Source organism: Castor canadensis, chromosome 1 (genome assembly GCF_047511655.1).
Source record: "Castor canadensis chromosome 1, mCasCan1.hap1v2, whole genome shotgun sequence".
Lineage (NCBI taxonomy): Eukaryota > Metazoa > Chordata > Mammalia > Rodentia > Castoridae > Castor > Castor canadensis.
This window is the reverse complement of record NC_133386.1, coordinates 9005330-9026237: the sequence shown is the minus strand read 5'-3', so window position 1 is coordinate 9026237 and position 20908 is coordinate 9005330. Positions and strand designations below refer to the sequence as shown.

Below are 20908 nucleotides of genomic sequence, written 5' to 3'. Positions count from 1 at the left end.
GTACTGAATCAATTTAAGGCAGTGCAGGGAATTTCTAGTTGTGGTGATAACAAATGCCAGAGGGGCAGTGCTTACTCATATGCAGTTATATTTCTGAATTAGCAAGACTCAGTGCATGTACTCTGAAAGCAGCTTCTTTTTCTTTGCCATCTTTTAGAGCCTCATTAATTCCTTCAGGAAGTCTTTGTCAAGTTCCCGGGATTGTTCTAGTTCCCCGGGTTGCAAAGGAGGCAAGGCAGACAGCTCTCCTCCATGTGGAGCTTGCCTTCCTAGTTGGGGAGACAGTCAAAAGTAGGTATGAAGAAAAGAGAAAGAGAAATTGGTCCAGAAAATAGACCATTTGAGAAACTTTGGGACAGAGAGAAATTTTTTTGGTTGAGTGGGCAGTGTATGTTCATGAATACATGGCAGCATTCTCCTGTATTTAAATCATAGCCAAGCTTCCTTTAGTCCAGTGACTCCTACATTAAATAACGGAAAACACTGGCCATGGACATGGATTAAGCTTTTTCTTTATGTTACCAAACTCAGGCGTGCAGAACCATGGCTTGCTAGGTGTAAGAGTTGTTCCGTCTAATTCAGTAAGTAGTTTACGAAGGGGTAATGAAGGTGGCACAGACTGGGCACAAGCCTCTTTCCAAGTAGCAGGCCAAGTTCTTCTGCCGCAGAGAGGCACCTGTTCACAGATGTCACTTCTAGATACTCAAAAGTCAGAGATGGGTTTGAATTGACAAACTCATTCTTCGAAATATCGACAGCCATTTTAAATAGTGAAATCATTCACATTCTCTGAATTATTTCATTGTGATTGGATGATTCGTTTTTTTCTTTTACCTGACAAGGCCCTTAAAGCCTTGAGAAAATGAAGTTTTAGTCAGTAAAATAAAGTTAAGTTTAAAGAATGGCATATTTACTTACATTGAGGGCAGATACAGTGCAGGGCTACAGAAGGAAGGCAAGAAGAGATTTCAGAAAGATGACTTTTATCTACTTTGGAGTTTTGCGATTGGCCTACTCCCTGCACATCATCTTATCTTCTTCCTTAGGCCCTCTAATCTTCCTAATAAGCTAGTTGGCAAAGTTACCGTGAATGGCTTCCATACAAGGTGGTACCACAGAACAACCCAGTGCTACCACTCAAAAGATACTACCACACAGCGTTCCCTTAAGCCATTGGCCCAACAGGTGGGCAGCTACACCAGGTGGAATTGCAGGGCCCCATCAGCTTGTGACAATACCAATAGCAAATTAGCATTCCAGACAAACTGCTGGGGCACATCAGCACAGACCCGTCTATGTCAGGACTGTAGTCCCAGCAAGCCTGGACCAACCAGCACCTTCCCCCCACAGAAGAAGGTTTCTAGGGACTCTGTCAGCAAGTATTTACTCATCCTAGGTTTCTGGGCTGCCTGAAAGCCACACAAACACAGGTGGATCCCTGTGTATCATGAAGCATAACAGTGAAGCCATTTTGGTTTCAGTTTTTGGCAGAGTAAATAATGCCCAACTATTTTGAACAATCCCAGGAACATTAAAATACCATGCAATTTTGACAAGAGTAGGAGAAATTGCCAACCTCTACTTAGAAAATAGCATAAAAATATAAAAGGAAAAACATTGCTAAGCTCCTTTCTGTTCCAACCTCTAAACCTAAAATGTTGGCCTATAGAGTCAGTCTGCCCTTTAACTTATAGCAGGGATGGTTGTTAGGTCAAGTTGATATAGTGTCCCTTAAACTTGCTGCTTGTTGTCTCATAGATGAGATCTACGGGAACAGCTTGATTTCTGCTGTGATCGACAGCTGCAACTGCTCGGATTCCAGTGACATCGAACTGAGTGATGATTGGGCTGCCAAGAAATCTCCCAAAATTTCCAGAGCTAGTAAATCACCCAAACTCCCAAGGTAATCATCCAATCTTCAGGGTACCTCTGATAAGATTGTTTTTGTCTGCATCAGAGTCCCATTGAAACTGAGACTAGTGAAGATTCTGAACCATCCTGAGTCCAGAATGCTGCTCAGTTCCAGAACCTTCTCTTGCTCACCTAAACTTTCTGGGAGGAAGGAAGGAAGAAAGAAAGGAAGGAAGGGAGGGAGGGAAGAAGGAATGAAGAAAGGAGAGAAAGGGAGCTGAAGGAGAGAGAAAGGGAAAGAGAGTAAAACGTGACATTTGAACAACAGCAAGATCAACACTCTCTTTTCTTTTCTCATCACCTTTTCTTCTGGAAGACTGTCCCTGGAATAATTACAGTGATTGTTTATTTGTTTCCTTTTAGGAAGTTTGCTAAATCCCCAAGGGGTTAGCCTTGTTTTTCCTTCCAGTTTAAGAAAAGAAAGAAGGTTTTACAATGTGTTGAGGAGAATGCCATCTTAAATGCCTATATTGCTATAACTGGGAAATTGATAGTAAACTAAATTTAAAAAATAGTTCCTAAGATCTATCTAAAGACAGAAAGCTAAGAGTAGATGGAAGGGCCTGCATTGTTTCAGATGAGAATACCACCTTCCTTCTCTGTTGCTGTTTGTGGCTGAGTGATCTTGGGATCTTGGTTAAAGGTAAGAGTTTCCTGATCTGAGGACTTTAATGGGTAGACAGATCCTTACCACAATTTTTGCCAGCTATATAATTCTGTGGTGCTAAGTGAAGGTGTAATTTAGCTGTAGATATACACGTCCAAATGCTCAACTCTCAAACAGGTAACCTACTTGCACAGTTGATAAAAGAGTGTTCCTCACCTGTTTCAAGATAAAGAACATGCCAGTCATCCCAGAAGATTTCTTGTGCTAGGCACTGTTACTGCTTGAACCACTCCAGCTGCCCTTTTTTGTGATGAGTTTTTTCGACACAGGGTCTCACAAACTATTTGCCAGTGGCTCACTTCAAACTGCGGTCCTCCTGATCTCTGCCTGCTGAGTAACTAGGATTACAGGTGTGAGCCACCAGCACCTGGCACTTTTGCCTTTTCTTGAACTTCATATGAGTGGAATCAAACAATATGTACTCTCTTTATCTGGCCTTTTTTTTTTTTTTTTTGCTCAAGATAAGATTTTGAAATTCATTTGTGTCACAGCATATATCAGTAAGTTGTCTTTATTGTTCAGTGGAATCATTCCTTATAATGACCTTATGTGTTTATCTTATTTACAACCAATGTATATTTAGTAGTTTCCAGCCTGGGGACATCATGAACAAATCTATTATAAATATTCTTAAACAAACTTTTTTCTGGGTATACACACTCATTCCCTTGGTTATACTTAAAAAGGGAGTTGCAAGGTTATGGGTTAGATAAATGTTAAACTTTAGTGAAGACTGCTAGACAGTATTCAAGGTAGCTGTACCAACTTAAATTCCCAGCAGCCATGTGTGAGAATCACAGCCACTTTGCTCTCATCTACAGCTCTATTGTATTTTAAAAAATACAATAAAAATACAATAAAGTTTTACTTTAGGTTTCACACTGTATCTCAGATAACTTCACATCTAGATTAATTTTTATATATGGTGTGAATTAAGGGTAGTAAACATTTTTTCCATGTAGATACCCAATTGCTCCAAAATGTGATTGATTTATTTTTCATTATTATTCTAAAGCTGGTTAAAATTACACATAAAATTAAGATTCCAACACTTGCAGTGTTTTGTCTTTTCCCCTTATTTACATGGAAAGGTCATTTACCATGTATACAGCAAAACCCTCTGCTCCTAGATATCTAGTTACTGTGTCTCTGTGACTGGTCCCCCTTCCCTGTTCTTTCCTCACCTAGAATCCCCTGTACACAGCAGCCAGGCTAATGATCCCAGCTTACTGTTTTAATCAGCTCAATCCCCTATCCTTCCATTCCTCAGGAGCCCGAAGTTTCTTATCAAACTTAAAAGAAGTATATATGGGACTTCATGCATTTTTAAAATAGGATGTTAGAAACCTTACCACATTCTTTTTTATAACACACTCTTTGGGGAGACTGTTATAAATAAGGAAGGAAGGAACAGAGATAGAACATGGAATCAAAAGCAGACAACTTTAGAGTCACTATTTGGTTTAAGTTTTGCAGTGGTGAAGTGTTAGAAAAATCCTTTAAAATCCTAATTATAATAGAAGGAATTTTAAAAATCATAGTGGCCTTAGGATGAGAAGTGACTCTTCCCTCCTGCCACTTTTCCCAGGACTGATTGTGCAGACCTCTGGCAGAAGCCATGTGGCCATTTCCGAAATTACTGTAAGTCACTAGAAAGTGACAGTTAATTCTCGAGGTTCCTTAAAATGAATCACTTGGTCTAATCTCAATATATTTTAAAATTCTTTATTATTCAGTATACACTTTCTCATGTTCCTAAAGCAAACAAATGAGTGCTTCATGAAATTAAGGCCCTGGCCACCAAGAATCAACATCCTTGGCAGGTCCAGCTGCACATCTCTTTGCATGCCTGACCCCTCCTGACCTTGTCTCCACAGGATCAGCATTGAGGCCCGCAAGTCTCCCAAGCTTCCCCGGGCTGCTCAGGAGATTTCCCGGTCTCCCCGTTTGCCCATGCGCAAGCCCTCCATTGGCTCACCAAGCCTGGCGCGGAGAGAATTTCCTTTTGAAGACATCACTCAGGTAGTAGCACACGTCTGGCAGTGCAGCATCAGTGCGGTTGAATTGTCAGCCACTGGATGTGCCACTTTCCTTCCCACCTTGCCTGTCCCACTTACTGCCAAGCCCAGATGCAGGCAGCCTGGCTCTGCTGCACATGCCTTTTGTGGTAGAAATCTTCCTCCAGAGGATCTCTGGTTAAGACGCATCCACACTTTACATGTGCCTCACTCAAGCCTATTCTGTTCCTGCAGTGACTCCAGTCTGACCTGCCTGCCTCCCCCCCACCGCATCCACCCACATACACATGCACCCTAGCCCTCTGGACACAAGCCTGTCCTTTGCCCTGTGCCTTTGTTCTGCCTGCTTCAGCCTTTCCTTCTCCTTGTCCTTGTTTCTGCCTGCAGTTCCAGACCTAATAGTGCCACTCCATCATGAATGCGTCCTTCCCGGGCTCAGCCACAGTGTGCTGGCACATCTAGTTGGTGTCTAACCCCCTGGTGGTGTTTCTTAATGACTTCATTGGGTACAAATCACTAAAGTCTCATCTCTCCATTAGATTATAAGCCCCTCAAGGACATTTATTTTTGTGTGTGTGTCCTGTGTGACACCCACACAGGTGCATGCAATTACACATACTCCTTGGGCACAGTGGCAATTTTTTAAATATTTTCTGTGTAGCTGAGAAAATAGATAATTGGATAGTTTATCGATTATAACGGTATCAATGCAACTGATGTCTCCAGGAAAGATATAAAGCATAAAAATGGATTCAGGTGGCTGGTGGAGTGGCTCAAGTGGTAGAGTGCCTGGCCTAGCAAGCATGAGGCCCTGGGTTCAAACTCAGGGCCACCAAACCAGTACCACCAGAAAAAAAAAAAAAAAGTACTCCGAGTTAGGTCCCCTCGCTAGTCTAGTGATTGGAGAAAGAAGAGGTGAGAAAAATATCACCAAATTACTTTGGTGGCCTTTTCATTTATTTTTAATGTCTCAGAATTTATTTGTTTGTTAATTTATTTCATTTGAGATTGGGCCTCAGTATGTAGCCCAGTCTGGTCTGGACCGCAAGATCTTTCTGCCTCAAACTCCCAATTTCTGGGATTATAGGCCACAATACCTGGCTTTTTTTACTTCTTTGAGATGGGGTCTCACTATATTTCTTTAGCTAGACTCGAACTCATGGGCTTAGTGATCCTCCCACCTCAAGCCTCCCAAGTAGCTGGGACTACAGATGTTTATCACTGTGCCGAGCTTTAGTGGTCTTTTCATATGCATTTTTGCTGGTACAGAACCAGCCTTCATCCCAGCTCACTACACCATCACTAGGAAATGAGAGTCTGGTCTTAAAAATGCAGGATGATGGTGGGAGTTGGTTTTTCTGGCAGTGTAGTCTTGTGGCTTTTTCAGCAATAAATGTTAACAGTCTTACTAAGCAACCAATAAAAAATACGGAAACAGACTGATATTCTTCCTTTTTCTTTCCTTTTTTCCCCCACAGCACAGTTACCTTGCTCAGGTCACATCCAATATCTGGGGAACCAAATTTAAGATTGTGGGCTTGGCTGCTTTCCTGCCAACCAACCTCGGTGCAGGTAAAAACTCACCCTGTTTGCTCACTGTTCCAGGTGGAACTCAAGTAAAAATCTGGTTTCAACCTTTGGCAGACTAAAGTAGAAAATGAGCTTTTAAGACAGAACAAGAGCAGCATATGTATAACTCTTAAGCCTTGACTCCAACCACTGTGATTTCAGAAAAACAGAATTATCACTCAAACAAACTGGTTTTTGCCACTGGTGCTTTCATTTTTTAATAAACTCTGACTTACTAAAATAATAGTAATACAAAGATGACAAAAATAGCCAAAATCTTTGCCAAACCTCTCAAAGATTTCTAGGTATTTTTGGCCTCTGTGGGCAGATTTTGAAACCAGTGTTTAGGTTCTTGAAGTCATAAGAACCTTCTGAAGAAAGTAGTCAGGAAGGAAAACTCTAAAGCTTGTAAGTTGTTAGCTGACTGTTCAGAGCTGTTCTTAGTGGTAAATATTTGTAGGTTTCACTTTTCAGTATTAGATAACAGGTAGACATTCTACCCATGACAAGTTTGAGACAGAGAGCCTGGTAGAGTGGCTCAAGTGGTAGAGTACCTGTGTAGCAAACATGAGGCCCTGAGTTCTAAACCCCAGTGCCACAAAAAAAAAAAAAAAAAAGTTTGAGACAGAGGGAAAAACTGAACCAAGGTGGTACAAACCGGGCCAGAACCAGGCTTTGGTTCTCTTCTGCATTCCCCAAAAGAATAGTAATAGCTTGTCATGTTTACCTCAGAGACAATGAACAAATGAAAATGGCAAAAGATGCTTTTCAAAACAATGTCTTTGCCAGGTGGATCCCTCTTTGGGTTACGTAGCTATGTTGCTCACCTCATCTTCCTGAGTTGCCTCTTTGTTTCCCATTATACACATTTTTCTGACGCCAGGGAGGACTGTGGCCCTCCATCTCATCTGTGCTCTGTGCAACCTACTAAAAATTGGGTTTTTTAAAATAAATTTCAAATCTGTCTATAAGAGTTTCCTACACAGGTCCTATGAAATGAGTTATTTTTGCAAATCAAATTTAAAATACCTATTGATGGACTGGGGATGTTGCTCAATGATAGAACACTTGCCTGCTTGCATAAGAACCTATATTTGATCCCTCAGCACTACAAAAAAAAAAAAAAAAAGCAAAACGACCTTTTACTTGTGTACATCTTCAGAGATTTATTAAAGAGCACTGCTGGACACAGTGGCTCATACCTATAATCCTGGAACTTGGGAGGCTGAGGCAGGAGGATCAAGAGTTCAAGGCTAACCTGGGCTACATAGCAAAATCCTGTCTCAAAAAAAATACTGGATTTTTAATTTTGAGGTCTGTCGTCTGAAAGAAAAAGAGGAATAAAAGAAGAACATAACCTGACTTGGGTTCAGTCCCAAGTTCCACAAAAAATAAATAATAGACCATCTTGAATGTAATGTGAAGACATCGCTCATGACCACAAAAATATGTTCAATTATTTATCTGTTCCCTATTGATAGATATGGTTGGTGTTAATAACTACTGTTTGAATATTATTATCCCCACATCAGTGAGCGGAAAAATTAGCCATCTGCTTATAGTAAACATTGAAAAAAATAAATCTTGTATGAGAAATAAGGGCAGAATGAAGAATAGTTCCTCAAATAAGCCAATTAGGATCTTAAAGTGAGAGGCTGTGAGTGACTGAATCACGTTACTCCAGTCTGAGTCAGTTGAGTGCCTAAGACAAAAGCTTTCTGTGACTGCATTGGAACTGTCCTGATCATTGACATCTTTAAGCGTTAGGGCCCATATAGTTAGTATTATCAAACTAAAACCGTTTTCCACTGGATTCTACTAGAGTAAAGAAATTATATTGTAAAAGGTATGCTATGTATGGTACCCCATTAGGTAATCTTTTCAAAGACAATAGATATATTCCACTGGACTTAAAAAATGGATGTTCCTTATATTGAATAATTCCTTTAATTAGAGTTATCTGCTCCATGGAACTTTTTATTTTTCATATTTCTTAATTTAAATATATGCTGGATTCAAAATTCAAGAGTCAAAGGCACATTCAGTAAAAGTCTCATCCTGACCTTCCAGCCACCTAACTTTCTTTCCTGGAGGCAACTGATGTTGTTTTCCTAATCTGTCCTCAGTTTTTTTTTTTACTTTATTTTTTTTGTTGCCTGAGATTCCCTTGGGTTTCACAGTCATTGTCAGTACCATTTTCACTAAATTATACTTCCAGTTACAAATGAGCCTTTTAAAAAATTTTCCCCTACACTAGCTTGTTACAAAACCAAAAAAGATTTAAGTCTTAAGATACAGGGGCTTTTGTCAGGAGGGAGTTTGGCTTTTGGGAGATTTTTTGCTGTTGTTTTTTTGAGATAGGGGCTCACTTATGTAAGTCCAAGCTGACTTCAAACTGTTTACCCTCCTCCCTCAGTCTCCTAAGTCCTGGAATTACAGATGTGCACTATCACGCCCTACTTAGGATATGCTTTTTATATTCAAAATTCATGGTTCTATAGGCAGTTCATGGTTGGCAGACTGGTTGAGCTAAACCAAGAATTTGTCATTGCTGAGTCCAAAACCACAACCAGCATGACCTCATGTATGCAGGAGAGATGAAGAACTCATCTCTTGCATTTCTCTTCTTGAAGCTCTGCTGACACTTTGGCTCTCCACATTGTGTCTTTATTAACTGTGCCCTTCTTCCTCCTTACCAGTAATCTATAAAACCAGTCTGCTGCATCTCCAGCCACGGCAAATGACTATCTATCTCCCAGAAGTTCGGAAGATTTCCACGGACTATATTAATTTACCTGTCTTCAACCCAAATGTTTTCAGTGAAGATGAAGATGATTTACCAGGTGCGTTCACATGCATGTGCTCCTTTGTCCCAGTCCCTCTTTAGTGAGTCATGCAAGGGGGGACAGAGTGATGGTAAGTCATCGAGGAGTATAGCCTGCTGCCTTGGTTTGGAGAAGGCACACCTGCCTTGGTAAGCTTGATAGACGCTATGGTATGTCCCAAGAGAAAGGTTGCAGTTAGACATGTCTTTAGAAGGAGGGAGACTTAACAGCATGTCTAGTGACAGTGGCACCTCGCATTCCCAGAGCACTTCTCACATCTCTTCTCCTTGCGGTCACTTTCTGTATCATGTGCCAGATAAAGATAAGTTAGAAGGACTAAAACCCCACCTTGATCTAGGTTAGCCTCCTCTCCATCCCCACATAAAGAACACCTCTCTCCAGTGGCCCGTGGTGCCCACACAGCTTAGCTTCTCAAACCTCCTTGCATCTAGCACAGAGAGTCTTTGCAGTTGAACACCTCTCTTCCACTGTGCAGTGCAGATCTCTGCATAGAGGACTGGCCTGAGCAAAAGGTGAAATCTGGCTGGGCACCGGTGGCTCACATCTCTAATCCTAGCTGCTCAGGAGGCAGAGATCAGGAGGATCTTGTCATTCAAAGCCAGCCAGAGGCAGATAGTAAAACCCTATCTTGAAAAAAACCTTCACAAAAAAGGGCTAGTGGAGTGGCTTAAGGTATAGGCTCTGAGTTCAAGCCCTAGTACCGCAAAAAAAAAAAGGTGAAATCTGGTACACCATTTTTAAATTTTACTTCACAAATCATCAAATAATCTGTAGCATCTTAAGTTAATTTGTTTCCTGGTGGGAATTCTATTTTGATTAATAGATCAAAATGATGTCTAATTAGACCAGGAATCAGTTCTGTTACTATTCTCAACTACTTGAGGGCACTTGAAAAAAACTGCTTTTCTAAGTAAAAATTCACCTGTGATTTCATAGATAACAGGGACTTCTTTACTTCCAACATCAATATCCAGTGTGGTGAATAAAGCCTCATGTACTTGAGCTTGATAGGCATATCCTGTGCTGTTTCGGTATCTTGAGTTTAGAAGTGTCTTACACTTCCCTCCCCCCCCCCCGCCCCGTTCTCCCCAAATACAATAAATATAGCTGTTTCCGGGGTTCAGTTGCTGCTGCAGTTGTCACTGCTATCTGGGATTCCCAGTGAGAGTGGGAATCATGCTGTCTCGGTATCACATTCACTGAGGGGATTGCACAAAAACGCTGTTCCTGTTGTCAGTGTTCCCTGGAGACGAAAATATCTGGAAGAGGAATCTACATAGGAGTCATGGGAAACCTGAGATGGGACCGAGATCCTTGCAGGCACAGGATCACCATGATTCACTGGAGGCCTCCAGAAGGGGGAGATTTGGTTTCAGGGCCCATTTGGTGGTTTAACTTATGATACACCAGCTGCTGCATTCTTCAGTTCTGGTGCGAGGTTGACCAGCTTGTACAATGAGCCTGTTAGATACTGTTTCCTGCCCAGGTAGTAGTTGCCATGTAGATCTTAGCACTAGGCTTCAGGCCTTTGGATCTGTGTCAGTGTTCCCTAAGGAGGAGCCATGGTGGCTGAATGGACCACGAGGAGCAAAACTGCTGAAGTTCTCAGTAGGCACTTTCAAAAATGGCACAGACAGTGGTTCTAATACCTGCCTGCAGGTCACTACTCACATGCATGCTCAATGAAACTTCCACTGTACATAAATATGGAATGTTCGCAGGGTCTTCTTCTGCAGGACTCTTCCTTACGTGTTATTTGTAGTGCTAAAAAGCACCTAATATGCACATTTGCTAGCAGATTCTTATTTGTTGGTTTTTCTACTACATTTTACATGGTTCTATTTGTAGAAAATTTATACACAAATTTCAGATACATATCTGTTACATGTCACTTCCCACATGAAATAATCCATAATTGTGGATAAAACTGCTTGAAAGACTTAAGCATGTGAGTCCTCAGTGAAATTTCATATGTATCACAGCCCTCTTCTTGAATAACAGGGCAAGTATTTTATGAGTATCATCAGTAAAAAAAAGTTTTTTAGACATTTAATTATTTGTGATTCAGTACCACTCAGGCACATGATACCAAATTCAGAAGGCTTAAAAGCTGTGCTCATTGAAAAGCTCTGACAGTGCTCTTTTTTTTTTTTTTTTTTTTTTTGCTTTTATTCATATGTGCATACAATGTTTGGGTCATTTCTCCCTCCTTCCCCCGCCCCCTCCCTTACCCTCCCTCCCGCTTCCTCCCTCTCCCCTCCACCCCCTCACTAACCAGGCAGAAACTATTTTGCCCTTATCTCTAATTTTGTTGAAGAGAGAGTATAAGCAATAATAGGAAGGACCAAGGGTTTTTGCTAGTTGAGGTAAGGATAGCTATACAGGGAGTTGACTTGCATTGCTTTCCTGTACATGTGTGTTACCTTCTAAATTAATTCTTCTTGAACTAAACTTTTCTCTAGTTCCTAATCCCCTTCTCCTATTGACCTCTCTGACAGCCCACATTCAACAGGCAAGCTGCCCTGAAGACCCCCCAGTTGCCTGTATGTCCTTCCAAAAATATTAGAGAAGCTTTGTGAACAGTCTTCCTCAAACACATCTCAATTTCTAGCAATTGCATTTTGCATGCAAAATATGAGATGAGTCCAAATGTACTGTTTAATCTGGCACAATTTCATGACACTATTTTTCTAATTTCCTTCCAGTAACAGGAGCATCTGGTGTCCCTGAAAGCAACCCACCTTGTACCGTGAACATCCCTATCGCACCAATCCACAGTTCTGCTCAAGCTATGTCCCCTACACAGAGCATAGGGCTGGTGCAGTCTCTGCTAGCCAATCAAAATGTGCAGCTGGATATCCTGACCAATCAGACAACGGCTGTGGGGGCGATAGAACATGCAGGAGACAGTGCCACCCAATACCCAGTCTCTAACCGGTACTCCAACCCTGGACAGGTGATTTTTGGAGGGGTGGAAATGGGCCGCATCATTCAAAACCCTCCTCAGTTGCCCTTGCCACCACCGCCACCACCACCACAAGGAGCTGTGCAGCTGTCTGTGGTGGACCATGGAGACCGAGATCACGAGCACTTGCAGAAGTCAGCCAAGGCTTTGCGGCCAGTGCCTCAGCTGGCAGCTGAGGGGGATGCAGTGGTTTTCAGTGCCCCCCAGGAGGTCCAGATGACGAAGATGAACCCTCCTCCCCCCTACCCAGGAACCATTCCTGCTGCCCCCACCACGGCAGCACCCCCGCCCCCTCTGCTACCACCACAGCCCCCAGTGGACGTGTGCTTGAAGAAGGGTGACTTTTCCCTCTACCCCGCAGCAGCACATTACCAGCCCCCCCTGGGCTATGAGAGGATCACCACCTTTGACAGCAGTGGCAATGTGGAAGAGGTGTGCCGGCCTCGAACTCGAATGCTCTGTTCCCAGAACACCTACACCCTTCCTGGCCCAGGCAGCTCAGCCACCTTGAGACTCACGGCTACTGAGAAAAAGGTCCCCCAGCCCTGCACCAGTGCCACTCTGAACCGCCTAACCGTCCCTCGCTACTCCATCCCCACAGGTGACCCACCTCCATATCCCGAAATTGCTAGCCAGCTGGCCCAGGGGCGGAGCGCTGCCCAAAGACTGGATAGCAGCCTCATCCACGCCACCCTACGGAGGAACAACCGTGAGGTTGCACTCAAGATAGCCCAGCTGGCTGACAGCTGCCGGGCCCCACTACAGCCTCTGGCCAAGCCCAAGGGTGGTTCTGGTGGGGCAGTGGCACAGCTTCCAGCACGGCCCCCACCAGCCCTGTACACTTGCAGCCAGTGCAGTGGTGCAGGGCCCAGCTCACAGTCAGGTGCCGTCCTGGGCCATGCTCTCAGCAACTCCCCGCTGGCTTCCCAGTCCTCCTACAACCTCCTGAGCCCACCCGACAGTGCCCGAGACCGCACTGATTACGTCAACTCAGCCTTCACAGAGGATGAGGCTCTGTCCCAGCACTGTCAGCTTGAGAAGCCCCTGAGGCATCCCCCACTGCCCGAAGCCACTGTCACTATGAAGCGGCCTCCCCCTTATCAGTGGGACCCTGTGCTGGGTGATGATGTTTGGGTTCCTCAGGAAAGGACAGCACAGCCTGCAGTGCCCAACCCTTTAAAACTGTCTTCTCTGATGCTAGGAGGGCAGGGCCAGCATCTGGACGTGGCTCGAGTGCCCTTTGTCTCCCCAAAGTCCCCTGCCAGCCCTACTGCCACTTTCCAGACAGGCTATGGGATGGGAGTGCCATATCCAGGAAGCTATAACAACCCCCCTTTGCCCGGAGTGCAGGCTCCCTGCTCCCCTAAAGATGCCCTGTCTTCAGCACAGTTTGCACAACAGGAGTCTGCTGTTCTTCAGCCAGCGTATCCACCTAGCCTCTCCTATTGCACCTTGCCTCCCACATACCCAGGAAGCAGCACTTGTTCTAGTTTACAGCTGCCACCTATCCCCTTACACCCATGGAGTTCATACAGCGCCTGTCCACCAGTGCAAAATCCCCAGGGTACTCTTCCCTCTAAACCGCATTTGGTGGTGGAGAAGCCCCTTGTGTCCCCACCACCCACTGACCTCCAAAGCCACATGGGAACAGAGGTGATGGTAGAGACTGTAGACAACTTCCAAGAAGTCCTCTCCCTGACAGAAAGCCCAGTCCCCCAAAGGACAGAAAAGTTTGGAAAGAAGAGCCGGAAGCGTCTGGACAGCCGAGCAGAGGAAGGAAGTGTTCAGGCCATCACAGAGGGCAAAGTGAAGAAGGAGGCTAGGACTTTGAGTGACTTTAATTCTCTCATCTCCAGTCCCCGCCTGGGAAGAGAAAAGAAGAAAGTGAAGAGTCAGAAAGACCAACTGAAGTCAAAGAAGTTGAACAAGACAAATGAATTCCAGGACAGCTCAGAGAGTGAGCCCGAGCTGTTCATCAGTGGGGACGAGCTGATGAACCAAAGCCAGGGCAGCAAGAAGGGGTGGAAGAGTAAGAGAAGCCTGCGGACAGCCAGCGAGCTGGAGGAGTTCAAGTGCCGGAAAGCCAGTGAGAAGGAAGATGGGCGGCTGGGCAGCCAGGGCTTCGTGTATGTGATGGCCAACAAGCAGCCTCTGTGGAATGAGGCTACACAGGTGTACCAGCTGGACTTTGGAGGACGGGTGACCCAGGAGTCGGCCAAGAACTTCCAGATCGAGTTAGAGGGGCGGCAGGTATGGATGCTGTGGCACTGTGGCCACTGAGTGAAGGAGGTCAGTGCTTTGGCCTCCAGGGGCACTTGTCAAAAGACCAGGAAAAAAAGGGGAGAAACAGCTCATTTCTTTTAGGTAGAGCCAGTGAAATTAGAAATATGTGTGCCCACTGCTGCCTTTTGTGTATTTTTAACCCAAGTAAGATGAGTATACCGAATATTAGTCAAATGATTCCATGAGACTTCTAAGTAAAATCAGCAGGCCCCAAGCCGCCCCTCACAGTACCTGCTCTCCCAGAGGCGGGTGCTTCTCAGCATTTGTTGTTTTTTTTTCTGGTATTTCCCATCATATTTGCAAAGAACATGTTTATGTTCCTACTTACTAGTGTTTCCATTTTGGACATCTTATCTATATTGCCTTCTCTCTGAGGCACTCTCATGGACTGTGCTCTGATTCCATCAGGAGCTAAACAGATTTAGTTATCTCTTTCCCACCCCTTTTCCTTTCATGATTTTGTTTCCACACCACCCTCTCCACCATATACAGTTTGGATAGCTTGATGGCAGTGTATACCTTCTAGACCTCTAGTACCCGTTCTCGATTGATCATTATCTTCTGTCTGGAGAATGTTTGTTTGCTTCACCTCTGTCTCCCTTCCCCATACTACATGTATGAACTTCCCCTCCCCCTTTCCCAGTTAAAGCAATAATCATTCACAACCTTGTTATCCCAGTGAGTATATGCTAGCTGAGCCTTGTGTATCAGGTACTATGGCAGTTTTTCCTAGACTTACTGCCTAGTTTTTGTTTGCCTGTTTCTCCTTGAACTTATTAATAAGTCATATCCCAATTCCCTGACAAAAGGTAAGTCTCTTGGTGCAGCTCAGCACCATTGGTCAGTGTTTCCTGCTTCTACCTGGGTGGCTGCCATAGCTCTGCTGCTTAAGTTCACCTCTTCACCATCCTTGGAATCCCTTTAAGCCACCATTTTTAAAATTACATTTTTATTCATTCATTTATCAAGTATTTGCTGAGTACCCACTTTGTGCCTGGCAGTCCTCTAAGCCAAGAATAGGCAAACTGGCCCATGGGTCTATCTGGCCTGCTGCCTCTGCTTGTAAATAAAGTTTTATTGAAACACAGCCCTGCCTACTCACTTGATGTATAATCTACAGCTGCTTTCATCTAATATGAGCAGAGTTGAGTGGTTGCTGCAGAGAGTGTATAACTTACAAAGCCTAAAATGCTTATTATCATCCCTTTACAGAAAGCTTGCCAACCCCTACTCTAAGTGTGAAATTATAGTATTGAGAAAAACAGAAGCCACTGCCATCATGGAACTTCAAAAAGTGGGAGAAAGACCACAAACAAATTAGCATATGTTCTACAATGTAATGCAGTAATCTCATGTTACCACAGGAAGTAGTAAGGTCACAAGTACAGCAGGATGAGGAGGTGGAGCATAGTGGACAGGTAGGAGGCTGGGATGTTCTAGAAGGGTGGTCCAGGAAGCCCTCTGTAAGGTACAGACATTCAGCAATTAGAATGGACACTTCTCTGAGGTCTCTGAGAGATTCTGCCCTCTTCTTTTTCTCTCTCCGAAATCCTTCCTTGGTGAAGAACCATTTTCATTTGGCTTGTAGAGCTCCATGTTCTGAATTTTGCTCATTGTCTCCTCTTCCACTGTTTCACACGTTCCTGTCTCTAACTACAAGCTTGTAGTTAGATCTGGAAGCTGAGATTTTGTCACTTTTTTGGTTGGCAGAACTGTCTTATGGACTGTTCTGTCTGCTTCCCTCAGGAACTGGTAGATCTAACTGTCTCTTTTGCACCTTGTTTTTCTCTTATGTCTTTGTTTCCCACACTTCTCTCCCAGGTGATGCAGTTTGGAAGGATTGATGGCAATGCATACATTCTAGACTTCCAGTACCCCTTCTCAGCTGTGCAGGCCTTTGCTGTTGCCCTGGCCAATGTGACTCAGCGCCTCAAATGAAGATACTGGTGCAGGAGGAGAGAAGCCAAGGAACCTCTGGAGGTGGAGCCTGTGCTGCCGCTTCCCAAAGGACTGGAGACAACAGTGGAACTGGAAGAGTCCATGAGAGCAGCAGACCACTGGTCTTTAGGCTTGGTCATTTATTTGATTATCCTTTATTGTCTTTCTTTTCTTCTTTCAGTGTAGTGGCATTTGGAAGCCAGAGGTATGAAGTGCTTGGTGTTCTTCCAGGCAGTGTAGCTTAACTGTAGAATATGCTGCTGGGTTTGCTTCTCAGCAACCAGGACAAGGGCCTTTGGAGAAAAGATAGACTGCCTTCTAGCCTGCTATTTTAGACATAGGGAGTGTACATTACTGTTCATTCTCCATGACATCTGGCCTCTATTACTCATCTGACATTACCACTAGTGCAAAATAAAAAATTTTTTAAAAAAACACGACCAGAAATCCTGAAAATTCAGGTTCTTCTGCGGGGAGGGGGCAGCATTTAATTCATACATACTATGCTACTCCCCAAAAGATGACTTGATGAATGAAGGGTATGTGGGCAAATGCACTGTGTTCCACTAATACAAGTAAGCTCTGTATAGGGGTGCTATTACTAAGGTAAATGCAGTTTGGTCAGTGATAGTGTCAGGGAAGGGATGATGGGTGAGCAAGGAACTGTAGACAGGCTTACAGCACTCTGCAGACACTGGGTGACTCAATGATGTGACTTGTACAAAGCCTACACTCCTCATCCATGGATGTTTATGTTGAAAGATTCCACTAGTTTCATAGGACCAGTGATGATTATTCAGTAAGATTGACTTCGGGAAAAGATAAGACACAATAGTGGAAATATTGCGGCTAGGATAGGGCTAGGGATTATCTCTGATAGTGTGTTGGTGAGTCACTAGGTCCCAAACTTGTTTAGGAGCAGCCTGTATTCTTTCTATGCCTTTTATTTTTTAATCTGGAAGATACTACTGTAAACATATTTTTCATTAGATATCATTGATCTGTGCTTTCTAAGAAAGTATGGATGAGACTTGAGTTGAAACTACTCCCTTTCTCCTATTCGTTATATTAAAATTCAATTGACTATAAATACTTTCCATCAAATTGGAAATGTATCCAAAAACTGTTTTTTAAGCTTTTGCCAACGTATTAAAAAGGTAGCGTTATGGTCAGATCTGTGACAAAAGCTCCATGATATTCCCTAAGGAAAAACAAGAGCTGTTTATTAACTATACAGACTGTTTATTGAGGAGATAAACCACTGGGAATATATTGTTAAAATTACCATACTTGAGGCAGTTGGTCTACTGTTAATTGGAAAAAAAAAAAAAAATCCTCCACCTAGAATATCTTTGCCTACTTTCCCCTCCTCATGGGAACACCGTGGGCAATATTCAAGCCTGACAGTAAGAACCAGTTCATGGTTTTTTTTTTTTTTTTTTTTTTACTCATACCTGTGATATTGTTTAAGTCCAGAGCACAAGAGCTGACTATTGGCCTTGACTCCTAAATTTGGACTTTATTTGAAACAGACAAGTGGAAGGTGGTTCAGCAAAGTATTTTCAAGTTAAAGTTTTTTTTTTAACTCCCTGTGTTTGAAGAAATAGAAAAGAAACTGTCCAATTCCTTTGCAAGAACAAGATAAAAGTCACTCTCCATTCTTTCCAAATTCCAACGAAATACAAGGTTTTTAAACATAGCAGAGGACATCTTCCAGCTAGCACTGGAGTTTCCTGTTTTGTAGTTAAAATATGAAACCTGATTCTTTCGTGGGTAAATTCTTCAAAAAGAATTTAGCAGAATATTCAGAATTATCTAATTCTTTTATTTGAGTTTCTACAGCTTGATATGGTGTTTCAGTGCTTATTAGTTGTGCAATAATGGTTATAGCCTGTTTCTGAAATAATTTAAATGTGATTCCCCCATTTTGTTGTCCAAAAGATATTTATCTTGCTTTTCATAGCATTCTTAGGAATTATTTTGCTACTATGTATTGGTGAGCTGTGCCCATTTTATTATTTATTTAGAAAAACAGCATCTTTGTAACGACTTATTTGGTAGCAGTATATTTTACTGCAGAAAATAAAGAGAATGTGATAGAAGATGTTTTTGCTGGATAATTTGTAACTTTTTTCTAGTTGGGGAAAAATCCTCTATTAATCCTTTAAAAATATTTTTATTTCATGGTAGTCATTATATACAATGGATAATATTTCTTTAAGGTAGCATTCCCTAAAATAATATTTCCTTTATTTTGAGTTTAATTTTTAATTAGAAATAAAAGATGATAGGAAATGAGTGAGACCTATTAGATGAAGAGTAGTGAAGGAAGGAACTCTTAAGAAGTAAGCTTCAGGTTTTCAAATTAGAACAAATATGGAGAAAATCCCTCCCCAGAAGACATTTTCCACATGGAGATAGGCTTCCTGCATCAGCTGGTGTAGGGACAAGAGAGTCTACAAGGGAGTGAGCATATAGCACCTGACCCACCCCCACCCCAGGCCATGGAGGAGGGAGTCTTGTGTGCCAAGGCAGTAGTTGTGATACGGTGTCTTTTAAAGTCATGGTGGTGGTTTTACTTAGTAAAAAAAGATTGCTTTCATTCTGTCATTCTCAGCTGAGTACATACTATGAAAGTAAGACTTTAAACAGCAGAATTCTAGGCACTTTATGTTTGTTAATAACAACTTATAAACGTCCAGCTATTTGATGGCTCCCTAAATTTAAAAACATTGGTCCAGTAAAAAGTAAATTTCATAAAGACTTTTGAGAGAAGCAGTATATTAACAGACATAAAAACCAGTTTTAAATTTTCTTGACTCTAACCTCATCAAACCAAAAGCCATAGATATAAAATGCCCATTGAATGTATATCCTAAGAAAAATTGGGACCAAAGAAATAAGAAACTCTCAAAGCTCTATAGCAGAGAAAGAAAAGGCTTTTTCAGGTTGCTAGTTTTCATCCATAGGTGTCTCATGAGGACATGCAGAAATGGGTAATGTTCATTTTATAATCATAATAGGTGAGGACCCCCAGGGTTGAGCCTGCTCTGCCATAAGGCTGGAGGGTGACCATGAGCAAGTCCCTGGGACCTCCAGACCTCCCTTTGTCCATTTGTAAAATGAAAGGGACTCACAGAACAATCTTCTAAACTCCTTTCCCAGCTCCAGCAGCCTGGGAGCTCAGAATGGAACAGCTTCATCTTCCACCTCACAAGCATGGAAAGTATGTTTCAAAACTGCCCTTTTGTAGAGAAGAATTTCTTTTCCTGAGTCTGTAAGCTGTCTACTGAATACAAACCAGTGCATTTTACATACTATCTTTAGAAAGTTTACCTCTAAAAGAATTTAGAATCCTGCTTGTTCTCATAAAATTATAGAAGCATGGATTCCAGGCAATGGAAGAGGTCCCCTTGTTCAGAGGACACCTTCAAGAAAAACCCTAAAAGCACCAGTTGCCCCCAGAACTGAGAGTGGATTGAAAAAGAACAGAGGAGTGTGGATCCAGGCTGACTTACATCCTTCAGGGTACTCCTGTGCTCAAGTATTACACTACCTTCCAATTCAAAAGATTTCTTAAAAAGGAACCTGTGAAAAAGAAACCCATGGAGTCTCTGTGTGGAATATCAGTCACTTGGTCAAATCTGTGGTTGTGGACAAAGTTAGCTGAGACAAAATGGGTCACAAACGTTATTTGAGTTCCTGGGAATATGTACTAGCACACAGTTCAGAACTCTATCATTTGTGTATTTCCTTAAATGCGGCTGATAAACCCTGAAGGATTGTGGCTTATTTTCTTTGGCTTTGTGCAATTCTTGTGTAACTTTCCTTATACCTGTCTTTTCTGTTTATAATTTGTTTTTAAGGGGAGGGGTAGGATTTAAAGATTTCATTTATTATAGATAAATTTATTTTGTGTTGTAGAAAAGCATGGATTACGCATTTGAGTGAAAAGGGCACTGTGTTATTTTACCAAAGGGGTATTGTTTTTGCATTTGTTTATAAATGCATTATTTTGGTACTGTAAATTCGGACATAATTTCTGGGTTTATTACTACTGGTGTTTATTCTTTCTTTATTCCCATAAGTATGCAGTGCAGGTGCACAGGTCCCAGATGAGCAAGACCACCAGCATGTACTTGTCCAAAATTTGGGTATGGTGTGCACTGCTCTGTGCATATCTGTTCCTCTGTTGTGGGTTTGTTTTTTAATTCAGCATCCTGCTTTGTTTTACTTTCCAAACATGATCTTTTGAGATTCTTGATTGCATTTCAAAGAGCTTTCCTTATTTATTTTGTGTATTAGACTGTGCAGGAAATATTCTAGAAGGCATTAATGGTTTGCATTCAAAATGATGTGTTTTGTCCAAATTATTTTTTGTCTTTATTATGGAGATGAATTTATCTCTTTATTTTTTTCTTGATGACTTAAAATTGTAAGAGTCGTCCAGCTATTGCTTAATAAAATTTTGCAGATCAAAAAAAAAAAAAAAAATCAGTGACTTGTTTGCCGAATTCAGATTGTGGGTCTTGAGTCCTTTGAGAAGAAATCACCTCTCTCCATTGGCATGAATGGCCAGCCTTCAGTTGCTTCAAGGAACTGACTGCAGATTTGAGATCCTTGTCATTGTGCTGCCCCATTGCAAGGTCAGAGATTGTGCTGCCTGCTTGGTGAATTGGTTTAGGTTTCTTTTTTTTTTTTTTTTTTCTTT

General features: G+C 42.4%; 1 protein-coding gene across 8 annotated transcripts in view; it reads left to right on the top strand.

The window, feature by feature from the left end:
- The window catches only part of Tulp4 (TUB like protein 4), a 203516-nt gene extending 184333 nt beyond the window's left edge, over window positions 1–19183 (top strand). For all 8 annotated transcript variants that reach the window (XM_074071412.1, XM_074071385.1, XM_074071402.1 and 5 more), the window contains 6 exons: window positions 1759–1903; window positions 4456–4600; window positions 6075–6168; window positions 8865–9008; window positions 11717–14226; window positions 16081–19183. In XM_074071412.1, coding sequence (XP_073927513.1) covers window positions 1759–1903; window positions 4456–4600; window positions 6075–6168; window positions 8865–9008; window positions 11717–14226; window positions 16081–16197 — 3155 coding nt within the window. In that variant the 3' untranslated portion in view covers window positions 16198–19183. The remainder of the gene's footprint in view (window positions 1–1758; window positions 1904–4455; window positions 4601–6074; window positions 6169–8864; window positions 9009–11716; window positions 14227–16080) is intronic.
- The last annotated feature ends 1725 nt before the right edge of the window (window positions 19184–20908 follow it).